At 42.6% G+C, this 24,796-nt stretch overlaps 1 protein-coding gene across 1 annotated transcript; it reads right to left on the bottom strand.

The window, feature by feature from the left end:
• Nucleotides 1–3,025: 3,025 nt before the first annotated feature.
• Nucleotides 3,026–23,122, bottom strand: LOC140455483 (SLA class II histocompatibility antigen, DQ haplotype C beta chain-like). Its single transcript, XM_072550418.1, has 6 exons — nucleotides 22,988–23,122; nucleotides 12,536–12,796; nucleotides 9,817–10,098; nucleotides 5,405–5,521; nucleotides 4,782–4,811; nucleotides 3,026–3,609 (listed from the first exon to the last, which is right to left on the bottom strand). Exons 1-6 carry the CDS (start codon nucleotides 23,088–23,090, stop codon nucleotides 3,584–3,586), a joined length of 819 nt encoding a protein of 272 aa, XP_072406519.1. The 5' UTR covers nucleotides 23,091–23,122; the 3' UTR covers nucleotides 3,026–3,583.
• Nucleotides 23,123–24,796: the final 1,674 nt, after the last annotated feature.

Raw genomic sequence — 24,796 nt, 5'->3', positions numbered from 1 at the left:
TGTGTGTGTGTCTGTGGGAGTGTGTGTAGGTGTCTGTCAAAGTGTATGTCTGCAGGAGTATCTGTATGTGTAGTGCAGTTAGGTCACCTGTAATATGGCATGAACCCAAAGTCCCAGTTGAGACCATCCCCATGGGTAACAAACGTGGCTATCAGCCTCTGCTCTGACCCTTTTCATTGTTGCCTGTCCCAAAGTCTGCCTTGGAGGATGGTCACCCGAAGGTCAGAGTTTGAATGACCCAGACTGCTGATGCGTTCTCCAACTGGGAGGGAACACTTCTGTCTGTTGATTGTTGTGTGGTGTCCATTCATCTGTTGCTGTAGCCTCTGCTCGGTCTCACCAATGTACCATGCTTCAGGGCATCCTTGCCTGCAGCATAGGAGATAGACAACGTTGGCGGAGTCAAATAAGTACGTGCCACGTACAAGGTGGGAGGTGTCCCCATGCATAATGGTGGTATCACTGTCCAAGTCATGACTGCATCTAACTAACAATACTTAGCTCATCTGCCACTGAAACCCTCATCTATGCTTTCATCAGATTTGAGTACTTCACTGCTCTATCATCCTCCACCCTCAACATCGCAGTTCATCCAAAATATAGCTGTCCTGAGGAACCTTCCCAACAACTTCTGTTCCTGTCCCTTATTTCTGGCACTTTCCAATAACGCATTCTTGTTCTCCTATTTCTTACCTCTATAGAGAGCTTACCTGCAGACATATGTGTCTGACAACAGACTATGCTGAGCACCCAGACCAAGGGTGAAACTCAAAGACAATTAAGAGCAGGAAAGGGCTATTTGCAATCTGCTCTACCATTCAGTATGACCATGTACAATCAGATTGTGGCTTTAACTCCACTTTTCTCACAGTTCTCTTTTGGGGCAGGTTCAAATGACCCCACCCCATTGCTGCCTCAGAGAGAATTACAAAAAGCAACAGCTCTTCTAAACTCCAGAATACAGATCTAATCTGCTCAAACTTTCCTCAAAGGACAACTGCTTCAAACAAAAAGAGTTCATACCCCATTAAGACTAGGTGTAGTCTCACCATTATCTTGTACAATTGTATCAAGACACCCTTATAATTACATCCCATCCTCTTTGCAATTAAAGGCCATCAGTGTACACCTTCCTAATTAGCCACTACCTGTTCTTTTTGACTCAGTACAGAACTCTAACACATGGGAATCCTGGTAATCTTGCTCTAACACTATCCTGCCTTTCCATTCTCCTTGTCAAAGCAGACCCCTCATTGTACTCCATCAGCCAGCTGATGGCTCACTCACTGAATCTCTGTATTCCTTTGTAGGCTATTTGTATCCCATCATCTTTGCATTGTCAGCAAGTGTCACTACAATGCAGTTAGTTCCTTTATCCAATAGATTGATAGGACCAGTACTGGGCTATTGCCACTAAGCTAATTTATCAAGGGGGTAGATCCAGTTAGAATAAATCATAAAGAATTGAGGCGGCAGGGAGAACGCAGCCAGTCCTTGATGGAACCCAATCCTAAGAAAAGGTAAACAACTAGGGCATACAGCTGGAGGATGTTGCAGGACATTGGGAAGAGGCTTTGGAGAGAGATAAGAACTCTAAAAATCAAACTGCATGAGGTTGGGGGAAGAAAAATGGAATGATCATAAAGTCAATGCAACTTTTTGTATTTAATCTTCAAAAATCTCCCTAGCTACATATTTGACCAGCCATCAAGTCAAAGTAGGTTTAAGGAGTAAAACAGAGACATAGCTTTAAAAGGAGGCAACTTGAACTCAGACCAGCTCAGCTAAAGCAGTGACCAACTAAAAGCTGGTGATTGACGAGGGGGTCAGAGTCAGAGATAAAGATCGAAGCAAGCCATCAGAAATTTTGGGGGGGGGGTGGAAAAGAAAAAAAGTCATGTGGTTCAATTTTAATAATACAAGCATCTTTGTACTAAAAAAGGTTCTTCCAGAAAAGAGAATAGAGATAGAAGTGCAATTCAAAGACCATGGATTCAGTACTGTCAGTGTTTAATTGGAAGAGATTTCTGTTCATCCATGGATTTGATAGCAAGGGACAGAGGAGTGACATTGAATTAGAACTGTGCTGCCAGTGTGCATGTAGAAAATTGTAGGCCAATGTTATAGAATGTCTGACTACAATAAGCATCCTGGTTATATTTACGGAGAGATGGACATGTTACTTGAAGTGTTATTCAGTAACTTCTTAGTCATACAGGCTGGAACAAGATTTTTATTGAGTGCTCTTCCAATGGAAGTTTCTTCACCTGAAATTAACTGGAGTTAGAAACATTTAATTCATGTATGCAGGTACTGAAAACAAATAGGAATGGTTATTTTAACTGACAGGGCAACCTCAATTATCTGAATGACATGGGTGGGAAGTATTCGGTTTAGATAATTGAATGCTCAGATAACAGATTACCCAAGCATCAGAACCTTGAGATCTTGTTTGGATAACAGGTTGTTCTGGTATATTGCTGGCGCCAGTCTGAGCAGACAGCCCTCTGGTTAGTTTGAGGCAGAGGCATCATTATTTAAATGATGTTTCACTCTGCACAGGATTTCTTACTTTTGACTGCGATGCCTTGATTTGTGCTTGTAATGAAATGGTATTAAAAGAGCTGGAATTTGGGCAACTGTATCTTAATTGCAGGGGTTAATGATTGCAATACAAAACGAAGACGCTAAAGCCCTTTCCCACAGGAGATACTCCTTCTGTCCAGCTGCTGTGGATTTGTACCGAATCCATACTTGGCCCAAATTAAGGAAGCAGTTTGGTAAGTGATGTTAAATTAGTCAAGGTTACACACACAGGCAAGTGATCAATATTGCTTCACGTGTTTGGACCTGCATTGCACAGAGTCAGTGGCTGACAGTCTCTCCACCCTGGGATAGCTCAGCTTTACCATGGGTAAATCCACATGAAGGGCACATTCCACAAACTGGACTCAGTCCACCAAAATTCAATACAGAAAGCCTGCTTTTTGCACATTTTGGTTTGATAGGAAAATACAGAGCCTGATTTACAGCCCCAAAGTTTATTAGTCAGTAGTTGAAGCTTTTCATTGAGTGCTGAGTGACAGTAAAGGACAAACAGCAGCAAACCCAAGTACAAATGGTCTTTAGTTTCAATATAACAGATGTAATCAGTTTGATAAAGTCCATGTAAAAGATATTAAAATCAATTGTTTCGTTAAAATGGTTTAGGTACAAAATAGATCATTTTTCAAGTAAATAAAGGAGATTTCAGAACATTTACAACAAGGCTGTATGAACAGAAAAGTTAGAGAGCCTACCTACATCCAAGCACTGACCCCAGTATCTCACCGGTCAGGGTGGGGATGGTGTGCAGAGGGGGTTAATCACAGTGTGTGACATTAGACATCTGTTTTACACGTCATTTTAACATGATTAGAAAAGTTACAGTGTACAAGTCTCATACATTGCATGACATTAACCACAATCAAAAGTCTAGGTGAAGCAGTATATATGGTGAGCTGTGGTCACATTGGAAATTTCAAAGCATTTTAGAACTGTTTAATCCACTATGTCACTTCACTCTCTCAGGTCACATCCACAGTTAACTTGCAGCTGTACTCATCAAACCTGGAATAGAGAGTTCAAGTTAGAAAGCACAGGACCCACTTTCGTGTGCACAGCAACTAGAAATTACTGAAGAGCACAGGCAACGTGCAAACGTCTGACAGAGAGCAGTGCCAAGGATGATTAGTCTGTGGAACTCATTGCTGCAGGTGGCTGTGGAAGCCGAATCATTGGTGTATTTAAGACAGGGATAGCTAGGTTCTGATTGGTAAGGGGATCAGGGGTTACAGGGTGAAGGTAGGACGATGGCATTGAGAAGCAAATCATCCACAATCAAATAGTGGAGCAGATTTGATGGGCTGAATGGCCTGACTTTATCCCCACGGTCTCTGGAACTGTGCATTACATTGACAGTAGACCTTTACAGTTGTGTAATGGATAGTAGCTTACAATTCCAGAGATTTCCAAAAGTCACAGTAATCACTGACTCAAACATCACCATTCTTCTTTCACTGTTGCTGGGTCAAATATCTGGAGTTCCCTCCTTAACATGGTGTTCCTACACCAAAGGAACTGTATCAATTCAACTGCAGCCACCCACCATCTTCTCCAGGGTAATCAGTAAGCAGCCTGCAAAACCCATATCCCTGAATAAACTAAAAATACAAGGCTGACAATAAAGATGGAATCAGGAGTCACATGTGGTAGAAGGAAAACCTAGACAGATCTCATGACAGGAATGCTCCTACTCATACAGCTAACAGATCAGTCTGAGACAGGTTAGGTTCCCAGGGTGGTTCAGGTTTGACAAAGAATCCCCATAGTGTCCAGAGATTACCTGTTTCATTGCTCTGTCATTACAGACAGGAGGGGTGGTTTGGGCACTGTTTCACCTCTAGGGAGGGTTCAAGTTACACTGCAGCCAGCAAAATCTGATGTGAAGTGGGTTTGGGGGGCAGCCTCAATATGATTTCTGGAGGAGGTTTTACAGTCTAACCCAGGATGTACCTGTCTGGGAGTAGGCAGGAATGCAGTATTGTGGCCATCATCAGGTTGCCATTGAATAAGGTTGTGGCGGAGTTGGATTAAGCGTTTAATAGCCTATGCCTGTTCCTAATTCACATTGACAGCTTTCACAGCTAGAATTACACCGGAATGCAGCTATTGGTCAGAACTGGCACCTTGTTTGAAAGTATTCCTCCTTTCACCACATCCAAAATAGCTGGTATACTTACGTGGACCATGATTGCTGGAGTCCAGAATAGCTGGAAGAGAAAGGAAATTAGGTTAGTCTGTCTCCAATCAGGATGGTTATGAGTTCAAGTCTCACTTCTGTTACTCTTGCATTTTGGCAGCTCAATGTTTTATTGTTCTTCATTCCCAATTGGAGATGCTGTCAGAATCTCAGTTACAAGATTTCAGTATTCATTATAAGCCTTTCACTGTCTGGTTACACTGCAAACTAATATCAATCTAATCTTTACACTTCAGCTCTTGAAGGATAATTTGGAAATTTCAGATATTCCAATGATATAGAGCAGGATTTATTGACCTCTTCCTCTTTGAAGAAATTCCCTGTTCCATGCCTTCTACACTACTATGCAGCTAAATGTTTCTAGTCATGGGCAGTTTTTTTCTTACATTGGCATTCAGCTGGCTTGGCTGTCAGTGCAATGAAAGTTGGTAATAACTCAATTTGATGAATAAACCAAGGTCATCAGCTCAGGAGACTATCATTTGGATGGTCCCAGCCAGCTTGTATTTTCTGTCCAGTGTAATATGAACACAGCTTAGACAGCCCAGGGGGAACACCTCCAGCCCCATGGCCCCAGGGTAGGAGTGTCACCTAGAAGCTCACCTTTAGCATTCTTCAGTCTCATTATCACTCCAGCCAGCAAGATGATCAGTCCAATCACAAAGAACAGGGCTCCGACAGCAATCTTGGGATGTGCCGATTCAGGAATACTCCGGACTTCTGTTCAAGTCAAAACAGATGGTGTCATAAGCTTCATATTGACAATCACATCAGGGAGCTACCTTCTGGTTTAGGTCCTTGTTCAAAGGAAATAGGAACATGATTTAGGAGCCGAGTAGGCCATTTGGCCCTTCAAGCCTACTTTACCATTTGCAACGGTCATGGTTGATCAGATTGCAGCTGAACTGCACTGTCCCCACCCTGGTCCCACAATCTCAATAGTGTAACTGTCTGATTAAATTCAATGACAGCTTCTACTACTTTATGGAAAGGAATTTCACAATCTAACCACTAACAAAAGAATTCTCCTCAACTTGGCCTTGAAAAGGGAAATCAGGTTTTTAAACTGCAATCCCCTAATTCTAGTCTCTCCTACAAAAGGAATCCTCCCAGCATCTATCCTATGCAATCCCAAGATCTTCTAAACATTAATGAGTTAAGGTCCAACCTGTACAGACTTTAAGATCAGCCTTTTATCCAAGGAAAGGAGAGAGAACCTTCTGAATAGCTGCCAACACAATCATGTACCTCACTGTTAGAGTCCTTCAGCATGGAGACAGGCCCTTTGGTCCATGCCAACCAAAAATGTCCACCCATCCTAACCCCTGTATCCTGCACTTGGTCCATATCCTTCTAAACCTTTCTTATCCATGTATTTGTCCAAATGCCTTTTAAATGTTGTTAATGTACCCACCTAAACCACGTCCACTGGCAGCTCATTCCATATGTGTACCACCCTCTGGTACAAAATGCTGCCTCTCAGGTTCCCTTTTACTTTTTCCCCTCTAAATTTAAACTGATGCCCTCTAGTTCTCAATTCCCAACCCTGGGGAAAAAAAAAAAAATCACCCTATCCATGCCTCATGATCTTATACACTTCCGTAAGATTCCCCTTTGGTCTCATACGCTCGAAAGAGAAAAGTCCTACCTTGTCCCAACCACTCCCGATAACTTAGATCACAGAGTCTTGTGAACATCCTTGTAAGTTTCTTCTGCACTCTTTCCAATTTAACATTCTTCCTATAGAATGGTTTGGAGGTGCTGGTGTTGGATTGGAGTGTACAAAATTAAAAATCACACCACCATATTATAGTCCAACAGGTTTATTTGGAAGCACTAACCTTCAGAGTGCTCTGAAAGCTAGTGCTTCCAAATAAACTGGTTAGATTATAACGTGTTGTGTGATTATTAACTTCCGAAAGCAAGGTGACCCAAAACAGAACAATACTCCTACTGCAGCCTCACCAATGTCCCATATTACAGCAACACAACTTCTCAACTTCTATACTTAATGCCCTGACTGACAAAGTGCCAAAAAATTTCTTCACTGCCCTGTCTACCCGTGACTCCACTTTCAGAGAACTCTGCACCTGAACTCCAAGCTCCCTCTGTTCCACTACACTCCTTAAGGCCCTACCATTCACCATGAAACTCTTTTCTTTGCCTTAAATGCAAGACCTCACACTTATCCATGTTAAACTCCTTTTGCCATTTCTTGACCCACTTCCCCAGCTGATCAAGGTCTTGCTGCAATTTCTGATAACAGTAAAATAGGCAGTCAAGGTTATCTGCAAACTTACATATTCAGATTATTAATAAAGATAACAGCAATAGACTCAGCACCAACCTGAGGCACTCTAGTAGAGACAGGCCTCCAGTTTGACAAGCATCCTTCCACTATTACTCTGCTTTATAAATCAAGCCAATTGTGTATCCAACTCCCCTGCTCCCCCTGGATTCTATGCGATCTAACCTTCTAGAGCAGCCTACCATATGAAACCTTATCAAAAGGTCTTACTGAAATCTATAGTGTCTCTTGCTCTGCACTCAATCTTCCTGGTTAATTCATAACAGTAACAAATCTGAGGCATTAATTCCCACTCAAAGCCATTCTGACTACTCCTAATCAAACCCTGTCTTTCCAAATGCATGTACATCTTATCTCAGAATCTTCAAGTAAACTTACCTAACTCTCAGATGTTAAGCTTACTGGTCTATAGTGCCCAGCTTTTTCTTTACAACCCTTATTCAAGAAGGGCACAACATTCCCTACCCTCCAGTCTCCCAGACCTCACCCATGGTTAACGATGATGCAAAAATATCAGCCAGGGTCCCTGCAATTTTTTTTCTCTAGCCTCTTGCAGTGTTCCTGGATGTACCTGGTCAGGACCAGGAGATTTATCCACCTTCATACATTCTAATTCATCCAACACCTCCTCTACTGTGATATGGACTGTCCACTAAGGTATCACCACTAACTTCCCCAAGTTCTCAAGTCTTCATGCCTTTGTCCATGGTAATGAGGAGAGATATTCATTGAGGACCTCCTCATCCATCTCCTGCAGTTCTACACATGTCCACTTTAGTCCTTGACAAGCTCTATTCTCTCTAGAGATTATTTTTCCTTTAATATACAGGTACTTAAAAGAACCTCTTTGGATTCACCCTAATCATCTTAGCCAAGGCAATCTCATGCCCCCCTTTCAACCTCCTGATTTCCTACCTCCAGGGATTCCCTTGATCCCAGCTGCCTGCACCTGAGCCATGCCTCCTCTCTTTCTGGTCAAAGCCTCTATCTCTCGTCATCCAGGGTTCCCTATTCTGTCAACTTTGCCCTTCACCCTCATAGGAAGATTAGGATAAACTGAATGCCGTATTCCAGATGTAGTTCTACCAATGTCCTGAACAAGCGCAGTAAACTTCCCTACATCATATTCCATTTCACTTGAAATGGACATCCATTTGCCTCCCAAATGATTTGTTTCTGTATCAGGACAGGAAAATCCCACTGCCATGACATTTCATCAATCTGCCATTTAACTCACACTCCTTTCCATTCTTCCATTGTGTGTTCTGGAATCACACGGAAGCATAGGAGGGGTAGCTTAGAGACTGCCAATTTTTTGAGGGATACTGCAGTGTTTGGAGAAAAATGGAAAAGTAGGAAGTGAGACTGTACTAGAGTTTCAGCAGTATTTCCCTATATTATTGCAAGTGGTTTTCAAGATAATAGCCTGTATTCCTATTACATTGAAAGTGACTCCAAAGGAAGATTCATGGACATGAGCAAAACCTAATTAAGTATAGTCATGTCCATTAAGATAGGAAAGGACCAAGATGTGAATGGAGTTTAGCAAGAGGTTAATAATCTTTAGATTTATGGATAAAGACAAAAGATCACAACATGACTAAACTTTCAACTTTATGGGAAATTGGCACTGGTTTTGGGGAAGATGGTGCTATCATGATATTTGGATAGGAATGAAGATAAATGGAGAAAAGACAAAAAAAGTAGACATTGGAGGTGTAGGGAAAATAAAACAATTTAGATTAAATGATAAAGATTTATCTGGATACATGAACTGATTAAAAGAGCAAGAATAAAATAAAAAGTTAAGGAGCATCATGTATTGCAGTGGTCACTGCTAGAACTTTAATTGTATCATAACTGCTGTAACAGCATGAACAGAAGGAAACACCAGGTTACAGTATTTTTAAAGCATATGATAACACAGACAGAAGGCAAGACCTGAAGGTGGACACAAGTTTCAGACGATCAGCATGGTTAAGAGAACAAAGATAAAACCACCATTACATTAATTATAGGAGAAAAAAAAAGTGCACTAAAGTCTATAAAGCAGAAAAAATTTGGGAAGTGCTCCAGATTTTTTTTCCCTAAGGAACCAATTGTATAAAGAGATTGGAATTCAGGATTCAATTCTTAATTCCTTTCAGCTTGCTAAATCTCAACTTCTCCTTATTCATCATTCAGGCCTGCAAAGGAGATCAGGCCAGCGAGTTGAGACTCAGCTTTAATCACCATGATCAGCTTTATTCCCCAAAGCAGGAAAAAAGTTAGTACAGAAACATTGATTTTAGGAACAAAATGAGAGAATGGTTGGATTTTTTTAAATGCATTAGATTATGCATTAAAATATGTGAATCACTTTGAATAAGCAGCGAGAAAGTGGCTAGAAACAAAAAAATAAAATGAATAGAACATAAGGGACCCAACAAAGGAGTGTACATAAATTGTAGTCAAGGATTCATACTGAAAACCATTGGAGAATGGGTGATACAGAAAAGGATAAATACAAAACAACTTAGAATGGAAAAAATCTGGTCAGCAGTTAAGGACAGTCTCCCAGGAACAGAATGTGATATAGTGACTCAAAATTCTGTCATTTGTAATTATTGATAGATTAAACTGAAACTATGATACTGTTCCTCTCCCCCACAGATGAGTACTTTCAATGTTTTGTTTTTGTTCTGAGCAGTATGTAGATTTGTCTTACCCCAATCCACACTCCTGGACCCCCTCAGGCTGCTGTGTTCCACACGACAGGTGTATTTATCCCCAGACACTGGCTGGTACTGGAGGAGATCCTCCACCTGATAGGTCCAATCACCATCTGATAACAGGACAGTGTTGATGACAGCATCAGGAATTGGTGCTCCATTTTTCAGCCACGTGACATCAATCTCAGGGGGGTAAAATCCAGTGACATGACACGAGAGCAAAGCTGACTGTGCAGAATGCTGAGAGGCTTTAGGTCGGATAGTGACTGTTGGTTCAACTGGAACAGAAAGAAAAGTTTCATAATACAACAAGGGCAGAGAACAAGTTCAAATTTTTCCATTTGCATTGGAGTCTTCCCCCATCTTCATTACTGGGTGTCCAATTCCTGAATAACTCCAATTAGATCCATATCTCCAGGCCCTGACCTACATTCAGGTGACCAGGGTTAGGATGAGTCTTTTAAATTGTGAAACTGGAACAGAACACCAGTTCTTTAAAACCGCCAAAATATCCTCTCCTGACCCATAGTAGGATTTAGTTCCATCTCAATACTGTAGCTCCTAAACTGTTCAGAAGCCCAGGTGTGTACAGCAAGTCAGACTAGGTGACAGCTCAAGCAATGAGAAGGGGCAGTGTTGGATATTAACTACAGTAGTTTGTAAAACAAGCTGAGCAAGGTCCAAGCAATCACACCATGTACAGAGGAATGGCTGATTAACAGGTATTTTGAGCCGAAAATCATTTAATCAGTCTCAGGCATCATTACACTTAGTAATGAGCAATAAGTCACATTTAATTTTTAACCTATTTAATTAAATCAACCTATTCAGAGATGCTATTACACACACCTGCAATACAGGTGGGACTTGAACCTGGGGCTCCTGGTCCAGTAGATACATCACAGAACATGAATAATGTGATCAGCAAAGTGCAACATTGCATTTGACTGAGAGAAATAGGAAACTAACAAGGTCCTAGCTTTATGCCAGTGTGGCTTCAATGAAATGACATGGAGTGCACTCACTATAAATTGAATAATATTAAGTGTCATTTAGAACCAGTTGGAAGTGTTAACTGAGATATCAAGACAGTTTATACACCCAAAGGGGGAAAGAGCTCTATTTGTCTAAAAAACCATAACAGGGAATCTAATCTGATCACGAAAGTAGAAAAACAACTACATACAAAATTAACAGATAGGCTCTTGAGGCAGTGGTAGTATCCCTACTCTTAAACCAGGAGCAAGTTCAACTCTGCTGTGACACCTCTGGAGCAGGTGGATGTGATGATTAGAAAATTAGGTTGATTAAAATATACAGGAAGGCCCCTGGTTACAAACAAGTTCCTTTTCTTCACTGTTCATAAGCCAAATCTGTGATTAAGTCAGAACAAATACAGGCTAATTAGTCCTCATGTTCGTTAGGACGAAACGTTGTATTTAACTCTAATTTTTTAAAACCTGTGTTTTAAAAATGAGAAGCCAGAGGTCAGTTCGTAAGTCGGGTGTTTGTAACCCGGGGACTTCCTGTATAAAAACCACAGCATCTCGTGACTAGAAGTGATAAATAGAAAATAAAAGAGGAGCAAGGAAACAGCATTAAAAGGTATGGGACCTCACATCCAACACCTTCAGGCTGAGGCTGTGCCAGACTTCAGACATTTCAGATACATTGTCTAAGCTGCACATCTGGTAGGGTCATGGGTCATCTGGAGTACACATTAAGTAGTGAAGTGGTTAACTGGTCTGGAGTGACACCAGGGCAATGCAGCACTTAGCCACAAATGTTTCAAATGTATGGTACATTTGAGTGCTTGGTCCAGATTTTTGGACACTACAGGTTTTTTGGCCAAGAATTTGAGGTACTGAGAAATGACAGTCAATAAAGTTATTCCAGTACAGCCTATAATAACACACGCAGAATATTGCCCAGCTATGTCCTGTCCAAAGTAGTGCATTGGCCAGATATCTGCAGCCAGGCAATGCAGAGTGGGAAACTCAGGCTGATAGTGATGGCACTTACCTTAGTTTTGGCACACTTAAAATGTAAGGACTACTAGAATTACAGGGTAGAGTTTAAAGGGATTGAGAAAGCAACAAGGGTGATGAGAACACATACTTTTGCATAGAGGGTATGGGATGCACTGCGAGAAAATGTGGTGGAGGCAGGTTGAATGAAGGTGTTCATGAAGGAAATGGGTATACATACTGTGTAGGGATATGGGGAAGGCCAAGAGATTGACACGAGGTAATGATGCTCATTTGAAGAACCAGTATACACACAATCTGAGGCTGTAGACGGCTGATCGAGAGAGAGGGAGTGAGTTTTACAGATCCCTGTAACAGGGATAGTCTGGGCTGATGGTCTCTAACTCAGACAGAGTCTGGGACCACATTTCCAATGTGGTGCGGTGTTGCCCAGTCCTGGGGCTGGTGCTGATACTGACCCTGGGGAAGGCTCTCCCCTCAGACACACAGCACGTTAGGGGGCAGGGCTGGGATCTCCCCGTGCCCCCCGGGGTGGAGGGAGGGGGCGGGGCTGGGATCTCCCCGTGCCCCCCGGGGTGGGGGGAGCGGGGCTGGGATCTCCCCGTGCCCCCCCGGGGTGGGGGGAGGGGGCGGGGCTGGGATCTCCCCGTGCCCCCCCGGGGTGGGGGGAGCGGGGCTGGGATCTCCCCGTGCCCCCCGGGATCCCTCCCCCCCCGGGGTCTCTCACCTTTCCGGGACAGCACCTCTCTCTCGTCGATACCGATGTTATTCGGACATACACCGAGCGCTTCTTGGTACAGGGCCTCCCCGCTCTCTTTAGTCCATCTGTCCGCATTAGACTTCGCCCAGTCCTTCACCGCGATGAACTTCTTCTGGTTAAAGTCGAAATACACGATCAGCTGTTGATCATAGATGTACTGGGCGAAGAAGGTCCAGCTCCCGGAGCTGTTAAACTCACAGCCTTGAACGTGGCTATAGGTGTGAGCCTCTGAGAGAGAGAGAGAGACAGACGGAGTTAGTGCGGCTCCGAGCCGACAGCACTCGGTGTGAGACTGTACCCTCTGTCCGGGGGTTACACCCTGACCACCCCCACCCAGACCCGGGGAGGGGATAGCCCCCAGACAGCCCCCCTATCCCTGAACCCGCTTCCAAACTGCGGCACAGACCGGAATCTCTCTCAATCCTCGGAAATGTGACCCACAAGAGGCAGGAGATACATTGAAAGTGTCAGGGTTGAGAACACTCAGGAAGATCTGCACTTTCCCGACCCCCCGGGGCGTTTAACTCCCCATTAGGAAGCTGGTCCCATACATCAACTATAAAAGGTGAACAATAAATTGGTGGAGAATTGGAGGTGATTAGAGACCAGTGGTTGGGAGATTATTTATCTATGATCAACTCACACTGTAGAATGTAAAGGAGGACAGTCTCCTCAGGACAGCTGAGGGGGGGTATTAGGGAGCAACACTGGTCAACCATGTATCATAAGATGGAAAGGTCAGAAAAAAAAATATCAGCTGTGGGTTTTTCAGAACTCTTTCCATGCATCTGCGTCCTACAACTGGTTGGTTGTTACCACAAGGCATACACTACCAAAAACCCTTTTTTGGTATTGGTACAGATACTAACATGTAGGGAAGGACGTCCAGTCTTAGTCACAGGTGCAGACAGAAACAGACCCCTCAGTCCAACTCCTCCATGCAGACCAGATACCCTAAACTAATCTAGTCCCATTTGCCAGCACTCCAGATGCCTATTAAATGCTGCAATTGTACCAACCTCCAGACTTCCTCTGGCAGCTCATTCCATACACATACCACCCTCTGCATGAAAAGTTGCCCCTCCTGTCTCTTTCATATCTTTCCCCTCTCACCCTAAACCTATGCCCTCTAGTTCTGGACTCCCTCACCCCAGAGAAAATACCTTGTCTATTTACCTATCCACACCCTTCATGATTTTATAAACCTCTAACATCACCCCTCAGCCTCCAACACTCCAGGGAAAAACAGCCCCAGCCTATTCAGCCTTTCCCTATAGCTCAAATCCTCCAACCCTGGCAACATTCTTGAAAATCTTTTCTGAACTCTCAGTTTCACAACATCCTTCTAATGTACAGCCGCAACATGACCTCCCAACTCCTGTACTCAATACTCTGTCCAATAAAGGAAAGCATACCAAACACCTTCATTATCCTATCTACCTGCGACTCCACTTTCAAGGAGCTATGAACCTGCACTCCAAGGTCTCTTTGTTCAGCAGCACTCCCGAGGACCTTACCATTAAGTGTGTACATCCTGCTAAGATTTGCTTTCCCAAAATGCAGCACCTCGCATTTATCTGAATTAAACTCCATCTGCCATTCCTCAGCCCATTGGCCCATCTGATCAAGATCCCATTGTAATCTAAGATCATCTTCTGTTCACTACACCTCCACTTTTGGTCATCTGCAAACTTACTAACTATAACTCGTATGTTCACATCCAGATCATTTATTTAAAATGAAGAAAAGTAGAGGACTCAGCACTGATCCTTGTGGCACTCCACTGATCACAGGCCTCCAGTCTGAAAAGCAACCCTACATCATCCTCTGTCTTCTACGTTTGAGCCAGTTCTGTATCTAAAATGACTAGTTCTCCCTGTATTCCATAAGATCTAACCTTGCTATCCGGTCTCCCATGGGAAACCTTGTTGAAAGCCTTACTGAAGTCCACATAGATCACATCTACTGCTCTACCCTCAATCCTCTGACTTAAAAAAAACTCAAATCAAGTTTGTGAGACATGATTTCCCACACACGAAGCCATGTTGACTATCCCTAATCAGTCCTTGCCTTTCCAAATACATGTACAACTTGTCCTTCAGGATTCCCTCCAACAACTTGCCCACCACCAACATCAGGCTCACTGGTCTATAGTTCCCTGGCTTGTCCTTTCCACCTTTCTTAAATAAATAATGGTGCCACATTAGCCAACCTCCAGTCTTCCGGCACCTCACCTGTGACTATTGATGATACAATAATGATGGCAATCACTTCCCGAGCTTCGGAGTTCTAGGGTACACCTGATCAGGTCCTGGAGATTTATCCACCTTTAGGCATTTCACAACATCCAGCACCACCTCCTCTGTAATATGGACATTTTTCCAAGATGTCACCATCTATTTCCCCACATTGTATATCTTCCATGTCCTTCTCCACAGTAAACACTGATGCAAAATACTTGTTTAATATCTCCCCTGTCTCCTACAGCTCCAAATAAAGACCACCTTGCTGATCTTTGAGGGGCGCTATTCTCTGCCAAGTTACCCTTTTGTCCTTAATGTATTTGTAAAAACCCTTTGGATTCACCTTAACCCCATTTGCCAAAGCTATCTCATGTCCCCTTTTTGCCCTCCTGACTTCCTGCCTAAAGTATACTCCTACTGTCTTTAAATGAAAAAAAAGTGTATGTAACATAACACTCACTAGCTAGTTACATCAGAGATACATGACCTGACAGATTGCCAAGTAGATGTTACTGATATTAAAATTTCTGGTAATATATTAACTAATAGTATTTTACTCCACTAATTTATTGGAGTTCATTGAAGTAGATCAGGGGAAACCAGTAAATATACTTCAATTTCCAGAATTTTTGATAAGATGTCGCAAAGGTTTTGAAGAAAAATAGAAACTCATGGTGTTGGGATGACATTGATCTTGATGAAGATTAGCTAGTTAACAGGAACCAGACAGTAGGAAAAAGGGGTCATTTTTCAGCCTGGCAAGATGTCACAAGAGGTGTGCCACAGAGGTCAGAGCTGGGGCCTCACCTCAACATTAGATCGATGATTTGGATGAAGGGACCAGGGTATGCAGCTAAATTTGCTGATAATACAAAAATAGGTAGGAAAGTGAGTTGTGTAGAGTACATACGGAGCCTACAAAGGGATATAGACAGTTTAGGTGGGCAAAGATCTGGCAAATGGAGCATAATGTGGGAAAGTGAAACAGTCAATTTGACAAAAAAAAGTTTTTAAAAGGCATATTATTTAAATTGAGAGAATTGCAGTTCTGAGATGCAGAGAGATCTGGGTATCTACCTGCATGGATCACAGGATTAGCACTGCTGCCTTACAGCATCAGGAAGCCAGGTTTGACTCCAGCCTCAGGTGACTGTGGAGTTTGCATATTCTCTCCATGTCTGCATGGGTTTCCTCCCACAGTCCAAAGATGTGCAGATTAGGGTGAATTGGCTATGCTAAATTGCCCAGTGTTCAGGGATGTGTAGGTTAGGTACATTAGTTAGAGGGAATGGGTCCAGATAGGATACTCTTCAGAGGGTTGGTGTGGACTTATTGGGCCAAATGGCCCATTTCCACACTGTAGGGATTCTATGAATCAAAATGAGTAATCAAGAAAGCTAATAGAATGTTATGTTCTATTGAGAGGGGAATTAAATGCAAGAGTAGGGAGGTTATGCTTCAGGTATACAGGGCATTGGGGAAACCACATCTGGAGTACTTTGCACAGTACTGGTCACTACTTATGGAAGAATCTTGATGTGATGCAAGCAGTTCAGGGAAGGTTTACAAGATTATTGTCTGGAATGAGCAGATTACTTTATGAGGAAAGGCTGATAGGCCAGGCCTGCATCCTCTGGAGTTTAGAAAAAAATCAGAGGTAACAACTGTAACACAAGATCCTGAGAGGACATGACTGGGTAGATGTGGAAATGATGCTCCTTGTGGGAGAATCTAGAAGAAAGATTGCAGAATAAAAATAAAGGTGTTACCCATTTAAGACAGATGAGGTACACATTTGTCTGAGGGTTGAATGTCTTTGGAATTCCCTTCCTCAAAAGGCTGTGGATGCAGAATATTTAAATATTAAAGGCAGAAGTAGATAGGTTCTTGATTACTGAGGAGATGAATAATCAACAGGGATGTGCAGAAATATGGAGTTGAAATTGCAATCAGATCAGTTATGATCTTACTGAACACGCTCAAAGGGCTCATGTTGGTACAAGGTAGAAGTAGAGAGGATGTTTCCACTGGTGCAGGTGAAACAAGGACAAGAGGGCATAGCCTCAAGATTAGATGGAGAGATTTAGGACTGAATGTAGAAGGAACCTCTTCACCCAGAGAGTTGTAGATCTATAGAATTTCTTGCCCAGTGAAGTAGTTGACGCAACTTCAGTAAACATTTTTAAACCTAAGTTTTTTTAACAATAAAGGAATTAAGGATTTGGTGAAAGTGCAGGTCGTGGAGCTATGCCCATGAAGAGATCAGCCATGATCTTATTGAATGGCAAAACAGGCTCAATGGGCCAGATGGCCTAGTCCTGCTCCTCGTTCTTAAGGTATGCTTAGTTCGTGCAAAGAGAAATCCATTATACCCTGATGAATGCAACTCATCTTCTAGTGTCAGTAAACTTTCAGGTTTTGTCTTGTACAATAAGGGGAAGACCAAATCTAAACACTTGAGGAAACCAAGAGAACTGATATGCAAATAGGGAAGGGCAGATTGGAGATCCTGCAGTAGCTTGTAATCAAAGTAGGATGCTTTAACGGGTGACTGATAGAAAAGAGAACTATTAAAATATCACAGTAGCTTCAGAGAATGTTGACATGGACAGGTGTCCTTTTAAGAGGAATATAGTCAAGGAAGCAAGAGACTGCTCATTGAGCAAAATTAACTTAGGGTAGGAAACGGGAGGGAGAAGAGATGGGAAGGTGTTCAGATGACAGGTTCTCCTGCCCATATCTGACTATGCTCTCAATCTTACAAACAGGTCCTTGACTGAATTCTTCAATTTAAACGCAGGAAAAATTGGCTTATGGCAATGGTCAATAATATTGATTTTACTTCACTGCTTCGTCCTAGAGTAGCACAGACTAGGAGAGCAAGAATCACTGGCAATTGCTGTAGTCCAATCAGGTTAGATAATGACCAAAGTTATACAGCAGTTATGCTGAACCCATGGGTAAAGGAGAGAAGCCTGCTGGGCATTTGTATTAAAGATCAGTACCATCCACAGTAATCACAATGTAAGGTATGAAAACAAGCTGGAGGGGATGATAACAGCACATTTCCCTAGCCCTCTGAATGCCCACTGGGGTGAGATACTTTGGGCAGTTACTATCATTTTAAATATCAAATTAAGTCAACTTATTCAGGCATAATTGCATCTCCCTGGCAAGTGGAACTTGAACCCAGGCCTTCTGGTTTATAGATAAGGACATGACCACTAGTGCAAGACATCCCCTCTCCACACCCCAAAGGCAGGGATCTACCACTGCACAACAAGAGCCCCACAATTCAAGATTGTTTAAGGTCAGTCATCACAGTCCATGGACATACCTGCAGGAGTTCCTCAGTCTAGAAATATTTTCAAACCAACCTGTTCAAATATTTTATTACACACTACTACAGCAGGTGAGCCTAACCCCACATCTCCTGGCTCAGGTAGAGACTTTACCAGTGTGCCATAACAGCCTTCGTAATTTGGTTTCAACTTCAAAATATTTTGAATAGAGACAATATCACTAAGCAATCATTCCATGAAAACTAGGGGAATTAAGTCACATGAACATCAGATTAATGTCAAAATTATGGTTCATTATTACCAACCAAACCTGTGTGAGTATATCCAATATTAACCAAAAAAAAGTATCTTTTACTCAATATCAACAGTATAAAATAAAAGTTGCAGTGCTCATCATAATGCTTCACTGTCCTTAGGTGGGGACATACACCAGACAGGAAGTAGTTTGAGGAACCATGAACCTTCCATTAAACACTTTAGAGCTTCCAGAGTTGATTCAAAAACTGAAAAACCACTGCTCTCATTTGTTGATAGCAGTTGTTTGTAATGCTTCTGCATTCTTATTCACACCAACACATCTTTTGTTTATTTACTTGCCTGATTACTACGTACTCAGTGTCAGATGTACAGCACAGAAACCAACCCTTTGGTCCAACTCATCCATGCAACCCCGATATCCCAACCTAATCTAGTCCCATTTGCCAGCACTTGCCCATATCTCTTCAACCCTTCCTATTCATAAACCTTATTAATGTTGGAATTGTGGAGAAAGCGAGGACTGCAGATGTTGGAGATCAGAGCTGAAAATGTGTTGCTGGAAAAGCGCAGGTCAGGCAGCATCCAAGGAACAGGAGAATCGAAGTTTCGGGCATAAGCCCTTCTTCAGGAATGAGGATGCCCGAAATGTCGATTCTCCTGTTCCTTGGATGCTGCCTGACCTGCTGCGCTTTTCCAGCAACACATTTTCAGCTCTAATGTTGGAATTGTGCCAGACCCATTACTTCCTCTGGCAGCTCATTCCATATACACCACCCTCTACGTGAAAAATTTGTCCCTTAGGTCCCTTTTATATCTTTCACCTCACCCTAAACCTATACCACCTAATTTTGAGCTTCCCCACCCCCAGGGAAAAGACTTGTATATTTATCCTACCCATGCCCCTCATTATTTTATAATCTCTGGAACCCTCGGCCTCTGATGCTCCAGGGAAAACAGCCACAGCCATTCAGTCTCTCCCTATAGCTCAAACCCTGGCATCGTCCTTTTAAATCTTTTTGGAACTTTTCAAGTTTCACAACATCCTTCTGATAGAAAGGAGACCGGAATTGCAAGCGATATTTCAATTAAAACGAAAGAACGAAAGAACGAACGAACGAACGGCTCTATTCAATACTGCAGACTCTCAGCAAGGTTACACTTTAAAAATTATGAACATATCTGTTCCTGTGCTGGTTCCTCCAGGGTCAGCTGTGACTTTTGCTGTTTGTTAATTTTTTCTAGAGATACACGAACTCAAACAGCAAAGACAGTAACTGTGCAGATTCACTGCTATATCAGTTAGCAGGTTTCTGTCTGCCTCCCTTCTGACCACGTGCTTGCTTTCTTTGTCTGCCTTTTCTCCTTTTAAAAGTGCCATTGTTTAAACTTTTTTCTCCAAACTCCAAAACAATGCAACAACATATGAAACATTAATTGTTGCTTCTGGAATTCAACAAAATCACCTCCAACACCAAAAGATCTCAAAAAGGAACACCTCTTACAGCCACAGTTTTTTTTCTGTCCTCCACCTTGGATTACCCAGAATACCAACGTACAATCATCAGAACAATATTAGGCTATTCATCCCTTTAAGTCTATTGTTCTATTCAATAAGATTATAGTTGATCTTGTGTGGTCTCAGCCCTACTTACTTAACTCTTGACTCCTTGGATTTTTTGATAAGCTTCAGAGAGATTGCCTTGAATAAATCCAACCTCCACTAGCTGCTGGGATGAAAGTTCCACATTCTGATGACCCTCATATGTCAAGTCTTAAAAAGGAGACTTCCTCTTTTAAAACTATTTACTGAGCTCTCCCCATAAAAGGGAACATTCCCCCGACATTTCCTAGTATCATGTCCCTTCATTTTTTTGTTCCAATAAGGTCACTTAATTTTTCTAAACATCAACATGGAGCTAACGGTTCAGCCTTGCCTCCCAAGGGAAGTCCTTGACCCCAGGAATCAGTCAACTAAACCTTTTCTGAACGGTTTCGGAATCAGTTATGCCCAAGAGACCAAAACTATACACTACTCCAGACGTAATCTCAGCAAAATCCTGTACAATTACCACACAAGTTAATTACTATTCTCCTTGCAGTAAGCGATAACGTTCCTTTTGCCTTTTGAATCACTGCTTCCAGTTCAACTTTCATTTATGCTCAACACACCTAGATTCCTCTCTACCACAGGTTCTGTGAAATCTCTCCCCATTTAAATTATCTATTATTCCAGCCAAAATGGGAGTGTTCACATTTATCCACATAATCCTCCACCTATCAAATTTTAACCATTCACTTAACTCCTTTGCATACTCGCCTCTTAACTTGGTTTCATTAAATTTCACTACATAAAGTCCACTCATCCAGCTTAAATGGTAGATAATCGAGATTCTCATCACGTCCCTGGGGTATTCTACAGAGACAGCTTGCCATTTAGAGTCAGAGATACAGCACAGAAACAGACCCTTCAGTCAAAGTTGTACATGCTGAACAGATATCCTAACCTAATCTAGCCCCATTCCCAGCACCCGGCCCATATCTTTCAATCTATTCATATACCCACTTAGATGCCCTTTAAATGCTGTAATTGCACTTGCAGCATTTCCTCTGGCAGCTTATGCCATACACACACCACCCTCTGTGTGAAAGAGTTGCTCTTTAGGATCTTTTCTCTCATCCTAGACCTATGCCCTCTAGAGCTGGGCTCCACCACCCCAGCGAAAAGATCCATTTATGCTACTCATGTCCCTCATGATTTTATAAACTTCTTGAGGTCACCCCTCAGCATCTGACGCTCCAGGGAAAACAGTCCCAGCCTGTTCAGCCTCTCCCTATAGCTCAAAACCTCCAACCCTGGCAACATCCTTGTAAATCTTTTCTGAACCCTTTCAAGTTTCACAACGTCTTTCCAATAGGAAGAGACCAGAATTATTCCTACTCTACTTCTGGTTAGCTCATCAATTTTTATTGATGCTAATGTTATTCCTAAACTATCTTGTACAGCAAACTTTGTGGCATCTCAAATACCTTTGGAAATGCTGTACACCACACGTATCAATTCTGATTACCGTGGATATCAATGCATCAAAACTATAGGATTACTAACAATTTCTTTTGCAAAATCACATTGGTTTTTCCTGACCACACCACAACTTAAAGAACTCTTGTAACCTCAGTTAAGCATCCCTTCATCCTATGACAAATGTTAGGCTAACTGGATAAGAGTTTCCGGTCTTCTGCCTCCCTTTTTCCAACCTATTGGGCAAATTGTCATTTAAGTTGTTTTCCATCACATCTTCCCTTTATCATTGTACCTTGCACACCTTCCTGTCTAGACTTTTATCACTGCTTGAAACATTTTACATTTTTAAAAAGTAATTAACCTGGAACATTATCCATTTCGTTCAATAAATGCTTTCATTTCAGCTGAGCTTTTCCAGCACATTTTAATCATTTTTTAAATTCAGATTTCCAGCACATTAGTAAACTAACACCCTCCTTCAAGATTCAATAGCAGACAGTTTCTACTGAGAAGAGAAAACCCCCGTGTCTCATGATATTACCTCCGATCATACCAGGCTGAATACTTAAAACTGAATTGAAGGAGATATGACCAGTCTTTAAAGAAGCTTTAATATTCCATGTAAGCCCATGTTTACATGTAAACAGCCACCTTTCTCATCAGTCCAATTAACACTTCAATAATTGAAGCCAGCAACCACTATATAGAGTCATGGAGATCTACAGCATGGAAACAGATCCGTCGGTTCAACATGTATGCCGAACATGTATCCATGCCGAACATGTATCCCAACACAATCAAGTTGCACCTGCCAACACCCAGCCCATATCCCTCCAAGCCCTTCCTATTCATATACCCATCCAAATGCCTCTTAAATGTTGCAATTGTACCAGCCTCCACCACATCCTCTGGCAGCTCATTCCATACACGTACCACCCTCTGTGAAAAAGTTGTCTCTTAATATCTTTCCCGTCTCACCCTAAACCTATGCACTCTAGTGACCTCTATAAAGGTCACCCCTCAGCCTCCGACGCTCCAGGGAAAACAGCCCCAACCTGTTCAGCCTCTCCCTGTAGCTCAAATCCTCCAACCCTGGCAACATCCTTGTAAATCTTTTCTGAACCCTTTCAAGTTTCACAACATCTTTCCGATAGAAAGGAGACCAGAATTGCACATGATATTCAATCCAGGATGGGTTTAAAAACGTATATGTGACAATGCATCAGGAGATGAGGGAGCAAACCATTTCATTGCACGCCACCCAAAATGTGAACCGTGTCAGGCAGAGATAGAAACACAAAGTATAGCAGAAGGCGTTGCTAACCACCTTGTGTAAATATTATATAATTTTCTAATTGAGGGTCCGGTTGACTGACGAGTCAAGGGGAGGTGGCCAGAAAGTGAGCACAGGGATACGGACCCAGACCGTGTCTGAGAAAGGGTGTGAGGAAGCTCCTCCGGCGACGATGCCCCGGGACCTGCCCCCACACCCCCCGGTTATAGCCAGGATCCACTCGATCCCCACTAACCCCGAAGCTGCTCTCCCTCTGACCCGGGCAGTGCAGAGGTCAGCCCCTCTCCGGGGATCACTCACCAGCTCCGCTGTCTCTCCCTCCATTGAGGAGGATAAATGTCCCGATGAGGAGGGGGATCGGGATCCAGAGGGAGCGGCGATCAGACACTCGACACAGACCCATTCTCAGACAGAGACTGGAGCCCAGAACTACCCGGAAAGAACTTTATATAAACATCCTGACCAATCAGAACTGTGGATAGACAGAGGGCCTGGACTTCAACAATCACTGACCAATTAGAATTAAAGATAAAACATCCAATCAGTGCTGGAGGCGGAAGGATAGGAACCAATCAGAAATGTTCAATAACCAGGGGGGAAACAAGGCAATCAGAGCCGTGGTACGTGCAAAGGGTGGCCAATCAAGAACAGAAACACCGCGGGCGGAGACCAATCAGCCTGGGAAGTAACGTTCCGCATCTGTTACCTGGTGAATATAGACCAATCAGCGGAGAGTATTAGTTTTCCCTGCTCTATGGACCAATCAGAATTGGGATGAGCGGTCGCTTATTGACTAGACCAATCATCGACAGACGGGGCCTATCATCATCTGTTGTCAGGCAGAAGTTGGCAGTTAATTTAGAGAGTCCTGAAGTCCCTGGTATTGGTGACAGGTCAACCAGAACACACTATCTTCATCACATAGGGACTGGAAACTACAGTATAGCAATGGATTTTTGATGGGTCAATTATAAAGTAGGCGCACAGAGGTCGGTATCCCATCATCCCTTTATTTACATGTGGACCTTGCACTGCTGTGGACAGCCAGCTCAGTCAGTCTCTGAAGTGAGGAGATTCTGAATCCCCTGGTTTTATATTAAAGATATTTTTTCCTGGTTATATTTTCCTATATTCAAGAATTCACAAACTCACAGACGCAATACATATAGCAAAACAGATAACCGAGAAGTAGAGATACTAACATACAACAGCTTGTGTAAAAACATCTCAGTTTAAACGGTAAACTCAAAAGTCCACACCATGTTACAATGTCAAATGGCAAAACATCTAGAAATCTGTGTAAAAGCACATTGCATTTTAAACAATAAACTCAGAGTCGACATAATGTTGCAGCATCGCCAACATGACCCATGGCAAAGTCACTATGCATCAGACAATTTGCTGAAGAGCAGAGATGTTGACATAGAACATCGTATAGAAACACATTTAATATCAAACAATAGTCGAACATTTTTTCAGATATTCCCTACACACTTGCCAAGCTATCAGTCAAGTCACAGGGTCACAGCACGGAAACAGATCCTTTGGTCCAATTTGTCCATGCCGACCAGATATCCCAACCTAATCTAGTCCCATTTATCAGTACCCAGCCCCATATCTCTCCAAACCCTTCCTGTTCATATCCCCATCCAGATGCCTTTTAAATGCTATAATTGTACCAGCCTCTACCACTTCTTCTGGCAGCTCATTCCACACACGCACCACTCTGTGTGAAAATGTTGCCCCTTAGGTCTCTTTTATATCATTCCCCTCTCACCCTAAACCTATGTCCTCTAATTCTAGACTCCCCCCACCCTAGGATAAATAGACAAAGTATTTTCCCTATCTATGCCCCTCACAATTTTATAAACCTCTACAAGGTCACCCCTCAGCTGCCGATGCTCCAGCGAAACAGCCCTAGCCAATTCAACCTCTCCCCACTGCTCAAATTCTCCAAACCTGGCAACATCCTTGTAAATCTTTTCTCAACCTTTCAAGTTTCACAACATCCTTCTGACAGGAAGACGACCAGAATTGCACGCAATATTCCAAAAGTGGCCTGACCAATGTCCTTTACAAATGCAACATGACCTCCCAACTCCTGTACTC

This window comes from Chiloscyllium punctatum, chromosome 30 (assembly GCF_047496795.1).
Source record: "Chiloscyllium punctatum isolate Juve2018m chromosome 30, sChiPun1.3, whole genome shotgun sequence".
NCBI classification, from domain to species: Eukaryota; Metazoa; Chordata; class Chondrichthyes; order Orectolobiformes; family Hemiscylliidae; genus Chiloscyllium; species Chiloscyllium punctatum.
This window is presented reverse-complemented; position numbering and strand designations above follow the sequence as displayed.